The sequence below is a fragment of the Leuciscus leuciscus genome (genome assembly GCF_965113295.1).
Source record: "Leuciscus leuciscus genome assembly, chromosome: 15".
In the NCBI taxonomy this organism is placed as follows: domain Eukaryota; kingdom Metazoa; phylum Chordata; class Actinopteri; order Cypriniformes; family Leuciscidae; genus Leuciscus; species Leuciscus leuciscus.
Window position 1 is genome coordinate 30,914,679 of NC_138739.1, and position 19,343 is coordinate 30,934,021.

The 19,343-nt window shown below is 38.5% G+C and overlaps 1 protein-coding gene across 1 annotated transcript in view; it reads right to left on the reverse strand.

The window, feature by feature from the left end:
* Positions 1-19,343, reverse strand: part of nek7 (NIMA-related kinase 7) — a 65,662-nt gene that overhangs the window by 15,214 nt on the left and 31,105 nt on the right. The window contains exons 5-8 of the mRNA XM_082138400.1: positions 16,590-16,700; positions 12,179-12,287; positions 9,427-9,534; positions 2,870-2,964 (exon numbers count right to left, since the gene is read on the reverse strand). Of these exons, the coding sequence (XP_081994526.1) occupies positions 2,870-2,964; positions 9,427-9,534; positions 12,179-12,287; positions 16,590-16,700 (423 nt within the window). The remainder of the gene's footprint in view (positions 1-2,869; positions 2,965-9,426; positions 9,535-12,178; positions 12,288-16,589; positions 16,701-19,343) is intronic.

Consider the following 19,343-nt stretch of genomic DNA (forward strand, 5'->3'; position numbering starts at 1 on the left):
CCTCAAAAATTTGAATAATCAATTACAAAATTTTAAATGTTGTAAGAAATTTTTAACTTTTTTTTATCAGTAGAAAATGAAAGAAATGTAATTTGATTATAAAATATTTCTTAAATTGTTCTTTTTTATTATTAAAATGCAATGTATATAAAATGCAATATATACAATTGAAGAAGATATAAAAGTAAATAAAACATTTCTCCAATTAGTAAATAGTAGAAAGATGATCAAATGAAAACTTCATGATAACGAAAAAAGACTCCAAAGTCATTGTTCTAAAAAAAAAAAATGCTTTAAAGTAACATCACAGCAACTGCCGACGGGTTTGCCGATCATCAGATCTGTCACTCAAACAGATGTCAATTCATCACCTCCCAGCTCCCCGCCCCCTCCAGGTCACGTGAACTGCTGGAAGTGGGACAAGATGAAAGTCTTCGTATACCATGGGGCAACAGCCCCGATCTGTTCGAGGCTGAGCCTGGACCTGGCTTTAACAGAAGCTTAAGAGATCACAACTGTAACCCGTTTGCCTTCTCCCTGCACTTGGCTGACCCATGGCCACTGCGAAGCAGGACGGACTGATCACACTGATGGGCCTGGTGCATTATGGGAGACTAATTAGTGCCAAGAAACACTGTCTCCAAGCAGCGGTGAACTCAGATGGTTGTTTTTCAGCCCCAGGCACTTTGGGAGGTGTAGCTACTGGTTAGCTCCCCCCCCCCCACCCAAAAAAAAGAGGCAAAAAGACGAAGTGGAGAAAAAACACACTCAGGGGATTGAAGGGATAGAACGGGTACCGGACTAACAATGTATCTATTTCCACATTGTGCGAGTGTGAATTTGCGCCTGCTTGCGTGTTTATACACCAGTTTTTGGTAGCCAGTGCATCCCACGGGATCGAGCATCGTGTCATTTATGGATTGCTGCTATCCATTCCAGGTGGCCCCAGTCACCTGGTTACAATGAAACCAGAGCCAAAAAAACAAAAAATGCCCACTTTTGAACAGGGATCAGAATTTCGCAAGATCTGATGTTTAAAAGGATAGTTCCCCTGAAAATGTTAATTATTTCTTATTTACTCACCTTCAAGTCATTTCAAAGACATACTTTCTTTCACTGAGCACAAAAAGAGAATTTCTGAAGAATATACAGGCCGCTTTTTTCGAAATAATGAAACCAGTTACAGTCTGAAATAGTTTGCCTAAGATACATTACAGGACAGGTAATTTAAGAATCCTATAAAATAGTTTTATATATTTTATAGTTTATATATTTTTATTACTAAAGAAGTACCAGAGGTACACATCAACCTAGACAGGAGGGTCTTGGAATATTGTCTCGTCAAAACGTTTGAGAACCACTGCTATCAAAGCATTTAAATGAATTGTAATCTAAATCAAAGTATCAAAGTATCACACACACATGACCAGCGTCGGTCTATAGTGAGCCTACGTTCTGACGTACAACCCAGAAGCGCTGCGCTGTTACACTACGTGAACTCACTCAGAGGCCCACACAGAAAAGTCGTTATTTTTGTTCGGTTTTTTTTTCGCACAAAAAGTATTCTCGTCGCTTGATAAACTTATGGTTGAGCCACTGTAGTCACTTGGACTATTTTAAACATTGTCTTTCCTAACTTTTCTGGGCCAGCAAGTTTCAGTAACATAAAAGCCTATGGAGGAGTGAGCCAGCTGTCAGATTTCATCAAAAATATCTTAATTTGTGTTCCGAAGATGAACGAAAGTCTTACGGGTTTGGAACAACATAAGGGTGAGTAATTACTGACAAAATTTTCATTATTGGGTGAACTAAGCCTTTAAAGATTCAAAATGACAAAAAAGCACATTAAAGTATCATGGAAAGGGTTCACACAATTCCAAAGCTTTGCAATCTTCTGAACAGACCAAAATCTGTAGTTATACACTGTAAATCTTAATAACCATTGTAGCTCTTCTTGGTTCATTTATGAAAGCAAGAAGTAGTGATGTCTAATTCACAAATGAATCATTCTTGTGAGTCAAATCTTTTTTTTATAAATCCATTGGTCCAATTCACAAAATACATGAATGATTCATTCATAAATAGGCTGATTTGGTTCTCAACTTCAACTGTGAATCATTGATCAAATCATTGCTAAACCTTACTGGAGACCAAGATTATTAACGAATAACTTACATTTAAGTTTATCATATGACTTTATCATATGACTTAAGAAGCCTTAGAATAGATGAAATGGATGACTTGTATTATACTTTTATGTTGTTGAGTATACATTCACTTTTATTATATTGATAAGAAAGGCAAGGATGTTCTTCAAAAATTTACCCTTCATGTTTTTTTCAGAAAAAGAATGCTGTACGGATTTGGGACAAAATGTTAATAATGTTAATAATGACAGAACTTTTATTTTTGGGTGAAGTGTCTTTTTAAGGTCCAAACACACTGTTGACCCCCTTGCAACTTCATATTCAATTTAGACAAAGTGCTGAAGAGAAAACTGCTGCTGCGAGTCTAATGGATCCTGGTCCGCTGTGTCTTCGAGAAGCGTATGCTATTAAAGCATAATCAAAGCAGGCAGTATCATTTCATAGCAAGAGCCCTGCATGTTATTTAAAACACATGTAAATGTCATTCAAATTTCCTCATCAGCTTGGGAACATACTCCAGGTATCCTACGCAGAGGCCAGTTACCTCAGAGTACAAAACCATATTGTTATTTTCATGACAGACCGCGAGGTGTAGGATTGCGTCTCACAAAAGGAGACGAACGGTGCTGGCAGAAGCTTGAGAAGAGAAAGGGAGAGTTAGGGAGGGCCGGGCTGTATAAACGGAGGAAGGGGGAGTGATGGGATGGGTTTCTATACCTTACCTCATAGAGCAGGCAGCCTAGCGACCAGATGTCAGATTTGAAGTTATATCCGTTTTCGTGTATTCGCTCGGGAGACATGTAATATGGGGTGCCCACTGGAACAGAAAAAAAGACAGATAGAGACAGACAGAGAGAGAGAGAGAAAGAGAGAGAGAGTTAGGCAGTCTGGTTTGCTATGCGAGGAGTTCATCCATGGATGCTTCATTGCCAAAGGTTTAAGACTGAGGAGTTTTAGATGACTAAAGAGGTTACTAACAACAAACTCAGCGTGTGTACAGTGTGGAGGAAAACACATTTTAACAGTTTGTACACTACAGGCGGGTCAATTTTGAAAGAAATTAACACTTTTATTTGGCAATGAGACATTTATAATGTTAAGAAATAAAAATAAAAGCTGTTCTTTTGAACATTCAATTATTTGTCAAATAATCAGGAATAAAATTAAGCAGCACAACTGTTTGATTAACATTGATAATAGAGTAAGAAACGTTTCTTGAGCAGTAAATCAGCACTTACAGTTCTAAATGGCAATGCAATAAAACAGCATTCAATGTATGATGTTACATTAACGAACAAAACCTGTATAATTTGGGAACAGTAGAAGTTTGATGTTCATATTAGAAGTAGAACAACTTTTACAGATGGAGCCATGTGCTGTAAATGTTCATGAACGTATGTAGGTGGTTTAGAGATCTGGGGGGACTGCTTTCAGATTGCAAGTGTGTTTTGGGGAATGAAAATCTCAGCTTACATTCGAGCAGATTTAAAATGTTTCATTCACCTCTCATTATAAAAGAACCTCAATGATTTACAACAGAAGCCATTCAACACGGCCAAATGAAACTTTAATCAATTCACTCGTGTTTTTTTCTTTCTCCACTCTTGTACGTTGGATTGTCTTTGAAATTTGATAAACCCCAAACAGTCACTGTACCAAAAAAGTCTTCGATGGTTTTACCAGTTCTGCACAAGAAAATCGAGGTCCTATCTGATGATTTCACACTGTAGCGCGGGGCTCATGCATGACGGCTAACCACCAACACATACTGGTTTGGTCTTGCCATTTGAATATTGGTCTTGGTCATTTGTGGATTTTTAAAAAAATATTACCAATAGAGCAAAGTAGGGGGTGGAACTATCTGTTTGCTCAACCAATGGCAGACAGTGGAAATGTTTGGGAAACCTGCCAGAGGTAAACACAAATTACGTGCCATGATGTCGAACATGTTGGAAGGCATTGCGAATTGCACCGTGACAGACGTGAGACTGAGCAGAGCGTCAGGTCGCTTAGTCTGTGGCCCTGCAAAGAATTGTGGGTAATTGGCAGTGACTAATAGCCATCAGGTAGAAGAGCGGGACCCAAGAGGCCAGTCAAACTCCCTGCGCTGTACTCCCTGAAGCCGTGACAAGCTCTTTACTGCTCAGTGACTGTGGCCAACCAGCCATCCACCGTGAAAGATTGATGATAGAAAGGGGGGGAGGGGTAAATAAGAAAAAAAAGAATAGAGTAAAAAAAAAACATTCTGACAAATGCTCGCAGTTTACGAAAGTTTAGCCTTGGCACAAACAGCTCAGATGTGACAAAGCGCTAAGAAGTCTCAGGTGGCAAGAACAAGAGCCAAAGCGAATCGTCTCGACACCGAACAGCGTCAGAATGTTTGGGCAGGTAGCGGGGCTGAGGTTGAAACACTTGCTGAGAAAAACACAAGTGAAAACGTGGCCCTTCCCTCCTACTGTCTCACCCCATGATGCAATCAGTGTCAAATAGACCTACGGTAAAAGCATTTTCTTTTATAAAAGAAGAGGAAAGTCAAACAGATGGTGAGAGTTGGCCTATGAGAAATTCCAAATGGCATCGGTGGGATATGATTGGTCAATATTATTGATTTCAATTGTCATAAATTTGCAATTATACCTAGGGATGATTTATGTATTTAAAGGATTAACCAAGTAAATGTTACCAAGATGATATCAAGCTAATCGAAGTGTAAAAATAGGCAAAATGAGCATGTACAATTAAAGAAGAAAAATCCAACAAACCTCTAATATTGTTCGATAACCAATATGGTAGAAATATATTGTGTTGTGTATTCCTAAATATATCTGTGAAGCTGAAGTGAATTTAGAAAAATAGAATTGAATCAGGTTTCCAAACACTCCACTCATCTGCCACTGGTCAAACAAACAGATAGGTCTGCCCCCAAAAGCATGCTATTGGTCGAGCCAGTGTTGCTATACTGGGTTGCTTGGGATTCTAAAAAAAACAGACCAATATTTTGAAAAAAAATCAACTTGTGTTGACACTTTTTGCGAGAATGAACTTACAATTGGTCTATTTGAAAAGTTTCCCCTATTAAACTACTTTAAAAAATGTAGAAATTGGCCTCTTCATCACATGAGTAACTCGCAAAAAATAAATAAATGGTCATCAAATTTGTGCTGTTTCAAAGGAGTGCGTCGACATCCATCATTAGAGATTTGAAAAGGATCTTCTTTCGTGCTAATAGTTTTATAATAGCCAAGAGTTACAGAGCAACTACTCCGACAACACGTCAAATTATGAGTGCATTACTTAATCATGCAAATAAATCCTAAATTGTGTTGGGATTCATTCCCATTATTATGAATTATGACATTACAATGCATTCTTTGAGAAATGGGCCAATCCTTTTTTGTACGGCAAAACAGAGAGAGAAGAGATTACCACAGACTCTCAACGGTACGCTGATTACACAGGAATCCACAAACATGCTTAATTACAAAAAAAAAGAAGTGTAAACGGTGCGAAGTGAGGGATTAACAGAAAAATCCGCTCGGCCCTGTTAACTCCTCAGACCTCTGAGGTTATCAACTCAAAACCCTCGGATGAGACGCTAGCATGTAATTAACATGCTCTCTGCGCCAACTGCAGAATACGAGGGTTCAGAATTAGCTTGCTTTTCCTTATTTTAATTATCCATTATATTCTTATTTCTCTCCCCGACTTTCTTTTGTTCTGATTTCCTCTTTAAAAGTCTCCCTTTCAGCTCATTACCCTGCTTAATTTAAAGGCTAGGAAGCCTCTGGCAGGAAAAGTAAAGATGAGCTATCTTCCTTTCTTTCAGTCTTCCGCTTTGTTTGTATCTGTGGGCTGCAGAGCCACTCGGAGACGGAGTTAAAAGGCTAGGGATCGGCTTCTTAAGAGAAGAATTGACAGCCGTGGAACGGCACTTCCCGGACCTCCATCCAACGTGCATCCCAGAGTTCTACCGTGGTGGTTTGTCTCATTACAGGCTGAACTGTCAACCCCCAAACCGTACCGAAGCAACCCTGCACCCTCCACCCTAAACCGCCCCCATGCAGGGAGAGAAGCGAAAGAGGGGGAGAGGTGGAGCGATATTGCGAGGAGCGAGAGAGAACGGGAGTGGGAGCGGGAAGCTTTGGTCTGCTCGCCCCTGAGGGACACACAGATCGAAGGTCTCTTTGCCCATGGGTGAATTTAACCTGCCATGTAGACACTCATGAATTTCATACCCTGCTACGGTTCAACCTTCAGCCTTCGTATGGAGAGCCTGAGCCTACGGGACAGGTGACAGAACCACAGGAGTCTCTCTCTTTCTCGCGCGCACACACACACACACACACACACACACACACACACGTGTGCTGTATCTACCTGGGTGTCTTTATGCTCTTTTGTACATTCATACTGTCAATACTAAAACATCCCGAGAGAAGAATTTCAGGCGCTCGGATAAATAAATAAGTAGGTAGGGAAGTAGCTAGGTAGATAACTCTACAAAAGACAAGTGCAACTGCGGTGGTACGATACACCAATGCATTAACGGTTATAAATCATGTCGGGGTCCTAAAAAAGCCTTGTTAGGGATCCCTAACATGGCAGTCTGTAAATGATATGGTGTGGCACCGGCCCCAGGAGCAGGTGCGAATGGATGATGTGGTCGGTTCCCAGGTGACGCAGGCGCCATTAAGACATGATTAAGGACAGCCCTGATTAAGCCCTTGCCGAGATTGTAGCTCATTCTGAGATGAGGAAGAGAAGAATCCTGTAGAGGGCGCTGTGAGTTCAGGTTTTCAGATGCATGCGTTTCCTGACTCACAGTGTTATTTTCAGTAAAGGTGAATTCTGAAAGTATGAAATGCAAGACATGCTGCGAACTTGAGGTTATTTCTCATACATCATCACGTTGACATAAAACATAATTTTATACTCCTACACACAGATGCATAGTTTACCTATACATAATGCATTTATATTCTGTTTCATATCGTAGTTTGTGAAATCAAGACAATAGTTAAATCTATTCTGGTGTGCTAATTGTGTTGTTTACTGTAACCTGTCAGCAATAGCCTAATAATTGTACATGCAGAAATAGAAGTCCAATAAGCTTAATTAGATACAAATTATGATAATATTAATACTAAGTACATTTGTACATTTTATAAATAAAATATGAGTTTGACATGACCGACCAAAACTTACTAGCATAATGCTAAAGCGTCTCTATGATATTTGGATCCCTAGATATGATTTGGTTTCTTTATTATTTTTTTATATTTCATCTAAAATAAAAATAAAAATAACTAAAACCAATTGTTTAAGTGTTTCAAATGAATTTAAGCATTACAGCATTATAAATGTACAGTATGAAAAAATAGAAATTTAATTTGAGATGTTTTTTAAAGATTATATTTAACAGTAGGGGTGTAACGATATTCAAACCGAACCGAAAAAACGCGATACACCACCAACGGTACGTATCGCGATACTCTCATGGTGTACCGAACTGGCCCCTCCCCCCCCTTCTGCCCCGCCCATCCCTAGCCCAGAGTTGAGGTTGACCTCACTTATGTCACAAAACTAATTTTTCTTCCTTGACATTTTATTAAATAGTCATTAGGGGTGTAACGGTACACATATTCGTCCCGCAAATTGTTGTGTGTCTTATGTGTCTCGTTGTAGCCTAACCACCACCTTTAACCACCAATAATCCCAATAAGCTCCGCGTTTTGTTACCTTCTATATAAGAAACAAAGTGTAATTTTTCAAATTATGCCCATTTTATCACGAAATTCAAACAATAAATGCCGTTTTGACGCTCTTTAGCGTGGTGTGACAGATCACTGTATAGGCACCTCAGTTTAATCCGCAGAGTGAACGCGATCATCTCTTCCTAATAAACATGAATGAACTTCTGAAGGTATGCTGAAAGATACAGTACAGACAACTTACTGAAACGTATATTATATCTCGTGTAATCGCTCAGTGTTTCAAAGGTGGAAAAACAGCTTGTAAACAATATCCCACTTAGCATTACATTTACCTCAGGCAAGTCATTCACTATCCACAGCTTGTTTTTTTTTCTCTTTTGCTAAATATATGCACTATATTAGCCTGTATTAATTATATTTTATTTAACCTGTTAGTGTTGTCTTGATTATTTAATGTATGTTTAAAATATCTGTCATGAAACTGACAGCCAGTGTGTAAATTATTATATTTCAACAACGAATTGGAGTAAAAACATATAATTAAATTTAGAAGTTAATGCTGGAACTGCCTTATGTCTACATGTTTGCATACAATTTGTTATTTGAGTGTTGATTATTATAAAAAAATGAAAATAAATAGCAACTGAATTTAGGCTAATAGTTTGGGGCCTGTTGTTAACCTTTAATATTATAGTAATGTGCAAGTAAGGGCTCGCTAAATATTTTACTGCATACAAAAAACTTTTAATTATAACTGAATTCATTTTAAGACAGAGTTTGTTCAGTAAACCACTGTTTAATATAATAAAAAAAAATTTATGTTTAGTTTTCTCTGCCCTGCTGTACTGAACCGAACCGTCAAAACCGAGGTACGTACCGAACCATTAGTTTTGTGTACCGTTACACCCCTATTTAACAGTGTCATTAAAATCAATAAATAAATAATTGACTCTCAATGTCTCCTAAAGCCAAGTGAATCAAAGTGGATTAGACGAGAAAAATGATTTAAGATATTTTATACTAAAATGTAGCAAAAACTCTGACCTTGAGGGTGAAAAAAGGTATTTTTTAGCAATACCACTGTCTATAAAGCAGAAGACAAGCTGTTAACAAATTTGTATACTCTTGAAATGAGATTTTAAACAACAGGTCATCTCAAATATACGGCGTGTTAAACCTGCACCTCCTCGGGCAACTTTGCCAAAAGTTGCTGTGTCACCATAGGGTGCCCTAGCCTAGCATCGTTAAGGATTGAAGATCCTCTACTCATCCAGACATCATATGTGTGGAGCGCGGACGTGGGGTCAAGGCAACAGGAAAGGCCAAACTGCTCAATGAAATGGATACAGCCACTGGCACGCTTTGCTCTCAACTGGCCCCAGGGGCCGTCGGAAAGGCACTTTTTTATAAGACACATGGTTCTGCTCGCAGCCAGCCCTAATGAAACGCATCCGGGCCCTACTGAGTAATTAAAGGTCTTTTCCGATGCATTCAATCCTCATTTTTCCATTTTCCACAAAGGACATAATGAAACCGACAAGGTGGTTGTAGGGAGGAGCACTTACCTAGAGAATGAGCTGCGGTTGTTTTGGAACTGAAGAAGCGTCCCAAGCCCAGATCGCCCAGTTTCACCACTCCAGTGGCTGTGATGAAGACATTAGCGGGTTTAATGTCTGTGGAGGGAGTAAATGTGAGTTTTAGTGACTGACCATCATTAAAATACAAAATTGCTGCACTTTTTTTGAAGGGGTGGGCAGATATAAATATGGTAAAATGAAGGTTAATTGAGCTGGCAGCACTGTACTCTTGACTGGAAGAAACAATTATTATGTTAATTGTAATTGATAATTTAATACAATTAAAATTAAAGAAACAATTTTATGTTTAGTATGCTCCCCCCTGCTGTGCTGTACCGAACCGTGACGTCGAAACCGAGGTACATACCGAACCGTCAGTTTTGTGTACCGTTACACCCCTATTTGGCTCAAATCACAAGACTCAATTATGTTTTCCTGCTGGTCCAGTCGTGTGAGTAGCTCTGATCTTATGTGACCTGCCACATTTTTAATGGCCTCAAATGGGGGATTTTCTTTTCTTAATTTTTCATTTTTGCGATGTATTTCCATATTTTCAAGAAAAATGTATATTTGTACTGTTATTTTTATATTATATAAATATAATAATATAACAATGACCCTGGGTCCATTGACCAATAATATATAAATATTATATATTATATAATTACTTGTATTTCTTTATATTTTTATAAAATACATTACCTAATTACTAAAATATATTTTTCTCTTCCATTTTTTGTTCAATTCCATTTCTTTTTTAGCTAGAAGTGATACAAATTTAGAGTAAATCAATAAATAAAATTGGATTACATTCTAACGGTTTCAATAATCTCACAGCTAGATAACATCATCTCTTCAAATCAGCAAATCAATGTGCAACGACAAAGTAGAACATTACAGGTAAGCAAACATTTAGGTTTTCAAGGCATAAAAATGGATGATCAATAATAATAAAACTTTCAGTGGCAACACAGCACTTTTTCCAACAACTCCTTATTTATGAGTCCTAAACTACAAGTATGAAAACTTTGTGAATGACAAGCATTCAAATTCTGCGAAACATCAGCAGGAACCTGTTGATCCTGTTAATGTTAAACAGAAATCACACCAGTCGGACAGAAGAAACATTTCATTCAGATCCACAAAGCAAACAAAAACGGCCTACATAAATGTTAGGAAACATTTAAGAAAGGTTAACGGAAAGGTTACCATTAGCAAGGTATTACGCATCACCTTGGCTCAAATGACTTTCAAAGGGACCAGCCGGGACATGACGGTGCAGGAAGCATGTGCTCGTGTTTGATGTCAGACACCTCTGGACATGAACTTTTCCAACAGTAACATATACATATAGGCCAGGTGCTTAAGAAGAACAAGATCTGAACTGACTGCCTGCGCTGTGAAAAATCCCACCGCAGGAGTTTACAATCAACAAGGGAAAGGATCTGAATGTAAACCCATGGCCTGCTGTAACCTTTATCGAAAACATACACTCACACGAGTCTCGTATGTTACAATACTTCGACAAGTGTTGCATAAATACATGGGAACTGGGGAAGACAGTCTCAGGTCGCTATGGACAGTTGCGTCATCTTGCTTGTTTTCAAATGGCAAAAGGATGATGCAATGCGCTCGGCAGTGTGTCTGGTCAAGCTTGTGAATAGCAAAGACCTTAGAGTCTCGTCTCAGAGCTGATGAGAAGCAGATGAGAAGTTTTTTCTTCATAATATGCAATAAAACACAAGGATGATGTAGTGTGGTGTCAATGATGTCCCAATTAGTGATACATCATTATGTTCGACTAGTCATCCAACAACTGAACATTTGATTAGTAGTTTACATGTATTTTCTGTAGTTTTAACAGTGTCACTCTGTCTAGCTGTGTCTAACAACACAAGGATGCATCTTATGAGAATTCAACCTTAAGAAATCTGTACGATTAACCTAAAATAAGTCTAATTAAAGAGAGTTCCTTAAAGTAACAATGAAACTGGTCACTCACAAGATCACAGCAATAGCAAATCACACCCATCCACTCAATTCCCGATGGACAAAATGAAGTCCCGTCCTACATTTTTTCTTGTTTGAAAAGCTATTTCACTCGGACATACATCATAATAGGGAAAGCAAGAGTATCGCAACATCCGTTTCATGCAGACTTTAATTTGATAAGTCAACTAGTTATTCACACAACCCATCGACTAGTCAAAATAATTTTGCTCCTCCACAAGAGCACTAACATATTTACATATTAAAATCTATCAAGTTTTTCACAACTTTATCAAATCAGTCCTTCCTGATTAACATCAGTGTGAGTTTGTGGCAGTCAGCCAATTATAACGCATTCATTTACATAGATAGTTCTTAAAGGTACAGAAGCAGTTATTTTAACTCTAAAGGTGGGGTCACATTTACCGTTGTTCATCAAATTTTTGTGGGCAAAAAAAAAAATAAGTACTTTTAATAGGAATCCTCTTAATAGAGATCTCAAAGATTTTCCTAAGCGTATTTCGCAGTGGGTTCAAGTTGGTTAGTCAAATTTGTGTGCTTCATACATGGCTACACTTTTTATAATAGAAAAAATCAGCCTTTTTGGTAGGTGATATTTCATTTAGTCTTTAAAATTATGACACACAAAAAAAAAAAAAGTACAGAATGCAATAAAATGTCACAGAAATGTAGAATATGTGCCCTTAAAAAGTCTGTTTCTTTGTGTTCATGTCACTGGATTTGTGTGTACCTCTGTGCATGACGCGGCGGGAGTGCATGTGCTCCAGTGCACTACACAGCTGAACAAAGTACTTCCATACTGTCTTCTCGGGAATCAGCCGTCTTTGTTTCTTGAAATGCTGCAGGCAATAAACAAACAAATAAATAAATAAATATGTTGCCGGCACAGACTTTTCATAGACGCATGCAATCTTCGTTAACCCAGAACATCAACATTTTACTCAAACAGCGCAACTGACTATTTAGGACATACAGTTTAAGGATATTAAGATGAAAATGTTCCAAAAGCTCAGCATGGACTCCTGGTAGGTTTAAAGCAGTGACCATGGATGTGAAGGGCTCTGGGTTTGCCTATAATCTGATGCAGGCTCTAGATTGAAACCCCTCAATAAACTTTCCTTCCCTTTTCATTTGAAGTAACGGCAATGGAAAACATCTGAAGTTTGTGAGTACAGCAGGAGGCTCATGGGGAAACAAACATTTGGGGAGACTTTCAAGATGCACACATGCTTAGGATGATTACGGCATACAAGCACTGAAAAACATCTCAATGAATCTGACAGAGGGCAATTAGATAATGTCAGCATAATCTTTACATTATGGATGCACAATAAATTTTGAACATTTGTTTGCTGATATTTCTGATTTTATCGGTCGATACTGAATAATAATTGGTCAATATTGTATGTTTAACAAAGGATGCTGAAGACGAGTTTGCTGTAGTCCAGCACTACCTTAAAGAGACAGTGATAGTTTATGGAATAAGCTTTAAAGAAGACTATTTCTTGAAGTATCACTATTTTCCCTTTAAGAGCATGTCACTTTATTCATTTTACTTCGAAATAAATGGTAAATATGTTATTTATCCATCTATCATCCATCTTTTGTCAAGCTTCGACTTTCTGCACAGTTCAAACGCGTGGGGTCGGTAAGATTTTAATGGTTTTGAAAAGAGTCTTTTACTCTCACCAAGGCTGCATTTATTTGATCAAAAAGTACAGTAAAAACAATAATATTGTGAAATATATTATTACAATTTAAAATAACTTTTTCTTTTTTAATATTGTTTTTAAATGTCATTTATTTCTGTGATGGCAAAGCTGTATTTTCAGCATCATCACTCCAGTCTTCAGTGTCACATGATCCTTCAGAAATCATTCTAATATTATTCTTTGATGGTCAAGAAACATTTATTATTATTATCAATGTTGAAAACAGTTGAGCTGCCTAATATTAAAAAACCGAGACAAATTTTTTCAGGATTCTTTGATGAGTAGAAAGTTAAAAAGAACAGCATTTATTTGATATAAAAATCTTTTGTAACATGTCTACAGTTTTTGTAACAATGCCTTTACATTTTATAACCATGTCATTACTGTCACAGATACATCACCGCATACTGTCATCATACGTACTTGCATATGAATCATGAACTGAACATGCAATATAAATTAAATTATATATTGATTTTTTTTTTTTTATAAAAAATAAACATTTTATTCTAGCTTCATGCATTCTATTTTTATCAACACTTGAATGTGGGTAAGTTTCATAAAAAAGCAACATTTTAAACAAAAAGCTGAGAAAAACGTGCTTTTGGCCATTTAGTAGATAGATTTAGTAGATCGAGTCCATCAACACCCCCAAAGATTGGACAGTCCGATACCTCTTCATGGGTTCGACATTTTATTCGGAAATGTAAGGCAGTTTTGATTTATGTTCCATTTAATGTTTGATGATCACATTAGCTTACATGTGCATAAGCAATGCTTCTATCACTTGTTTCTGCATCTTCTTTGCCTGTGTTTTGATCCAGAGATTCTGTACTCTTTTAGTAGATCCGTAATAGCGCCCCCTACTGTATAAAAGTGAAAACATGGATCGCCAGAAAATTGTCAATGGCGTAGTTAAATTCACTAAAGCCATATTAAACAATTCGTTTTAGATTCAGCACTGATCATTTGACTTGATTTTCAATCTAGTTTTATATTTTTAGAACAACTCTAATGAATTTCTGAACCGAAGCAACCGATTCATTTAAAAGTACAAACTCAAACAAACTATTTGCTCATAGATTGGATGCAATATCCAATGCAAGGGTTTTAAAATGTTGTAATTCCCTGATGATTTTAAAGTAACAAAATAAGATTTTACAAAAGAATCAATCTAGGGCTGCACAATTAATCGAATTTCTAATCGCAATTACTATTACGGATGACATGATTACGTAATGGTTCAAAGCCGCGATTACAAAACAAAATTCCACTTAGATTATTCTGTGTGCTTAAGAGGTGTGTTTAGAGCATGTTACGTTGTGAGAGGCGAATCACGAATACTTCAGCACGTAAGTGTACGCTGATTGGTCGAACACACGCGAAACACCAACACGTGCCATTTTTAAAAAGCAGTGTAAACACACATATTAGAGCCTATATATTTACACCACAAACTAACTCTTCGAACATGTAAAACAGTGATAGATGTAGTGATAGAACATTTACACTAAGGAGAAAATCCAACATCCCTTTGAAGGGACCAAGCAAAACATTATTATGGTATTTCTGCTCAGCTAGCAACATTGGGCATCAACCACACGGCAAAGGCTGGTATTTTCTCATATCTGTCTACTTTGTATAACAGCTCTATCTAATAACATATTAGGAAAGACTGTTAAACAGATAATCAACTAATGAAGATGGAGAATCGGAGCACTGTGGACTTGGGCCATATAAAAATATGGCATGCAGTTGCTTAAATCAATGGTATAAAGCTATTCAAAACATCATTCAATGCAAATAGTGATAATCATAATTAATAAAATCGCAATTACAATTTTAAGGGAATAATCGACAATAATGATTTTTGCCATAATCGTGCAGCCCTAAATCAATCCGACTCCAACTCTGTACTTTTTAAAATCAAACTGAATATTTAATCTCTTAAACACAGATTTCAAGGGTGATTGGTATTGGTTTTACCCAAATCCACCTCAAAGTGCAACGTTTGTTTTAATAAAAAAAGTTTAAGCCTCGTCGTCAATTCTGAATAGTACTTCTAAAACCAATAGCTATTAATCCTCCTAAAACGGTGATACAGCATCAAATGATGTCTTTAGAATTCTTAAAAGATTCAAAGCTTTTAGTACGGTGTCATCCAGTGCGGTCGATTTAGTCTGGATGAGGTCTGCGAGTGCATGACCTTGCTTCAAAGCAGAAACCAATATGACTTTATGCTATTAATTAAGACAGAATGAAGCTTGCTTAGGCAAAATGGCTCGGTAATTATGACCTTTTCACATGCAGTCTCAATAATTGAGACACCGGCAATGAAGTAAACCTGCTTGTCAAGGCAGTTAAAAGGGGTCGGGAATTGATTAACGAAACAAAACAGAGGTTATTTTAGCGCGACATATTACTTCATTGTGCGAATGCTCACTCCGCCTATTTTGAGCCTCGTCCGCACTTGTACCGCTTCACAGAAATGATCAGAACGGCGGTGAGCGAGCGGGCTCGAGCCTCAGAAAACCTTGGCCCACATCCAAACAAAGCCGGTGGATCTATTCTTCCCCTGCCTTTCTATTTGCATATCAGAGGGCTGTTTGATGTCAATGAGGGAGAGCGGCAGCCCCCTCTGTGCCTTTAAAAAGCAAACACGGCACATGCAATATTCTGTAAGTGCATGCAAATGAAGGGGCCATTTGATTTCATTTGAATTCCGAGATGGACAGAGAGCATTGAGGAGGGGGCTGAGATGAAAAAAAAAAAAAAAAATCAAAAAGAATAAAAAACAAGTAAAATTTATGCATTCGGACCCTCTGTTTTACATATGGCTCAATGTTCGGTCGTACAATGCTGGGGGGATTAGCCCTGCTATACACCTTTGGAGTGACATTGTTTAATAAAAAAATAAAACTAATTAAAGCGCTGCTGAGCAGAAGGGCTGAGAAATCCAGCGGCGCAGTGGAGCAGACCGAAGTAGCTGACGGTCAGGATATTTGCACAAGCGTGCGTTATGATGCATATGTCGAAGGCGTCTTCATACTAATCCGTCCTGTTCCTCATTTACAGACGCAATCCTTCTGCAAACGCTTTGTTTGCGCCGGGAATGATTTATGCGGGTGGAGATTTGGCCGCGAAGGGTTTTACATGCAGACCATTAAATGTGGAGCATCAGGTTGTAGATGTGAGTTGCAGGGGTTGTCAGGAGGAAAACGGGAAGGCTGAGCGTATCGAACGTGCGGAAGCTACATGATTCTAATAAACAATACGATTCCTGTAACAGAACCAAAGGGATCCCAAAAACGTTGTCGTAGTGCAGATCATTTTACCTTCTTTCAGCCGTCTAGCAGCCGGGGTGGTGGGAATACTCTAAGAAAAAAAAGAAAGAAAAGAAACTGCTGACAAATCGGCATGTGTCCTTACCTTTATCATTTGTGAGAGGTCCCCAGCGTCTGCGAGTTCCAGTACTATATTTAGCTCGTTCTCTTCAATGAATGACGCGTGGTATTTAATTACATTGGGGTGGTTCAATTGCTGTGGAGAGAAGGGACAGAGGAAAAAGACAGTGTGTCAGTGACTGTTTAAATATTAACAAGACTCTGTGGGTCAGGAAAGCCTGCAAACATGAAGGCGGCAGAAACCACAGCAGATGCTTGTATGAAGGTAAACGTCACATTATTGTCTAGTGTTTTAGGTACACTGGTGTCTTCAAAACCAAAAGACTTGAACGGAACACAAATAACAACAGTGGCACAACCAGAAATATAAAAAATATATATCAGTCCAATAATGTGTGCATGTATATTTATGAACAAATATTTATGTGCAAGTGATATATATATCACTACATAATATGATATACATATATGATATATCAATACAATTATTTAGGTAATATTAGATTAAATATTTTACATGTACATCCATACATATTTATTATTATTATTATTATTATTATTATTGATTGTATTATTACCATGCATAAACTTTGCAACTAGACAAGTACATCGTTTTAAGATTTTCTGTAGTCTTCTGGGTGGTCCAAAGTAAAAAAGCCCACCCTCAAGTCTCTACATATGGCTCGGGTCCCTGCCTTAATGCGAGGCTAAGGGATTTTCCAGCATTATATCATCATCCAGGTGAAAACCTCTATATCAAACATAATAGCACACCTCAAGCCACATGCTTTAAGCTATCATTCACTTCCAAAGTTAATACTAAGGGTGATTGGTTTGATCACATCCTTTAAGTATGAGCTATAGTAAAACTGACGCTTGCCTTAGCAAACAAGGCAAATAAACAGAAGAAAACAAACGTATTGAATCCTATGGCTGATGTTAACATTAGAGGCCAGACAGCAGCAGTGCGTGGCAGAACGGCATGATCCCCCAGCCCAAGCCTTCAGCTTTTCCTTGTTTCCTGTTGGTTGGTCAATGAGTAGAAGAGTTGCGATCGGTTCGTAGCGCTGAAGATGACTGGGGGTGGAAAATAAAAGGAAACAAGTGTATCAATGAGAAGCGAGACAGGCAAAGGCCCTCGCGAACGGGAGGGTGTCGGGCCCCCGCAACGCGCTGTGACACAGCAGAGGGGGTTATTAAAGAAATGTTCATGCCCCGCGCTGATATAGGGGAGGACGTGTGCGCCTCTGTCGCCATCCTGTGACTTTCGTTAGATGTATTTTTGGATCACACAGCTGCAGCGAGTGCAGCCGGCGGTGTCATCCCCATTCTTGCTTCCCCTTAGCTGGCACATCCAATGTGGCGGACATGAAACGCAGCACGATGTTGACTTTAATCAGGTTAAACGCTGTAATTTCGCTCTCGTTTACCATTGGGAACAATATTAAGCCAACCCTCTGTTTACGACGAGGCAGATTACAGTGACAATTATATTATGCCAACTCACACTTGTGGGTTCAGCGAGCGGTTTCGCAATCCCAGCGATTCCTCATGAGTCAGAATGTTAATATAATTAAGGGTGTGTGCTTCAAACTGATTACCGTATTGATCCATTACAGGAAACCAAGTGAGGGTGGTTCAGAATGGGAAACGGTACAAGTGTGTCAGAATCGTTTGCGATTTCTGTTAAAAAAAAAGAAAGAAAAATGTAGAAAGCAAAACAATTTCCGCATAACAGCGTAATTTTGTTTACAATGTGAAACGGGAGGGTCTAAAAAGTGACAGAAAAACAAATAGACAGATACAACTGGGAGGGGTTGCTCACGCCAGTCTCCCTCATTATTTTGATTTGCGACTCTTTCGTATTTTCCCCCAGCTTTGTCCACTGAGGTAGAAGGCATGAGTCTGTGCTCCACGCAAACGGCTTATTAGCGGCTTGAGGTGAGCTGGTTATAACGACTGAATTCATTAGCAGTGGAGTAGAAATGATTGTGTAAAGGAGACAAAAAAAGGGGCAAATGAGAGACAGGAAGAGGAGGAGGAACATGATAGGAAGACCAGGAACGAGGCCAGTGTTTTGCGGCAGCCTCTGACCCCAGCGCATTCGGTTGGCAAAGTGTTGTTAAGGAGCGTAACGGTGACCTCCGTCACCTTCGCCAGCTACATGACCTCTTCACCCGCCATCTCCCGTGGGAATGGAGGCATCTCAGGGGGCCTGAAAGTGCCAACTTGCTTCTTTCTACCCTGTTTTTTCATATTGATTTTATCGCTGGAGGTTGCCAGGTCACTGTACTTTCAAGTTGCCATAAAAATCATTCAAAAATCAATGATATTCCAAGTATGTGGGTAAAGACAAACCCTTTATGCTCATTTGAGGCACAAAACTTTGTAGTTGGACTTCCACATCACAGTCAACACAATTCGTCAACTCTCGTAGAGAAGTAATGACTTTGTGCGAACGGCCCTTTTGTCTGATTATTACTGTATATACAAAAGAGCAAGAATATAAAAAAGCAGCAGGGCGAAAAAGGAAGCTATTATGCTGTCTCAAGGAAGATGCGTACAGACGGAGATGGAACGAGAACTGGCAATGGACGGCAATCGGAGCTGAAGCAATTAACATGACAACACAGAGAAGTGTGTGTGTGTGTGTTAAGGGAAGGCTTCTCCGACAACTGCTACAAAAACACAACAGAGAAGAGAGAAGCCAGACACCTCAGATCAGCTAGACATCAGCTCTTATTGGTGCTGTCATTAACTTTCGTTAGTGCTTATGCTA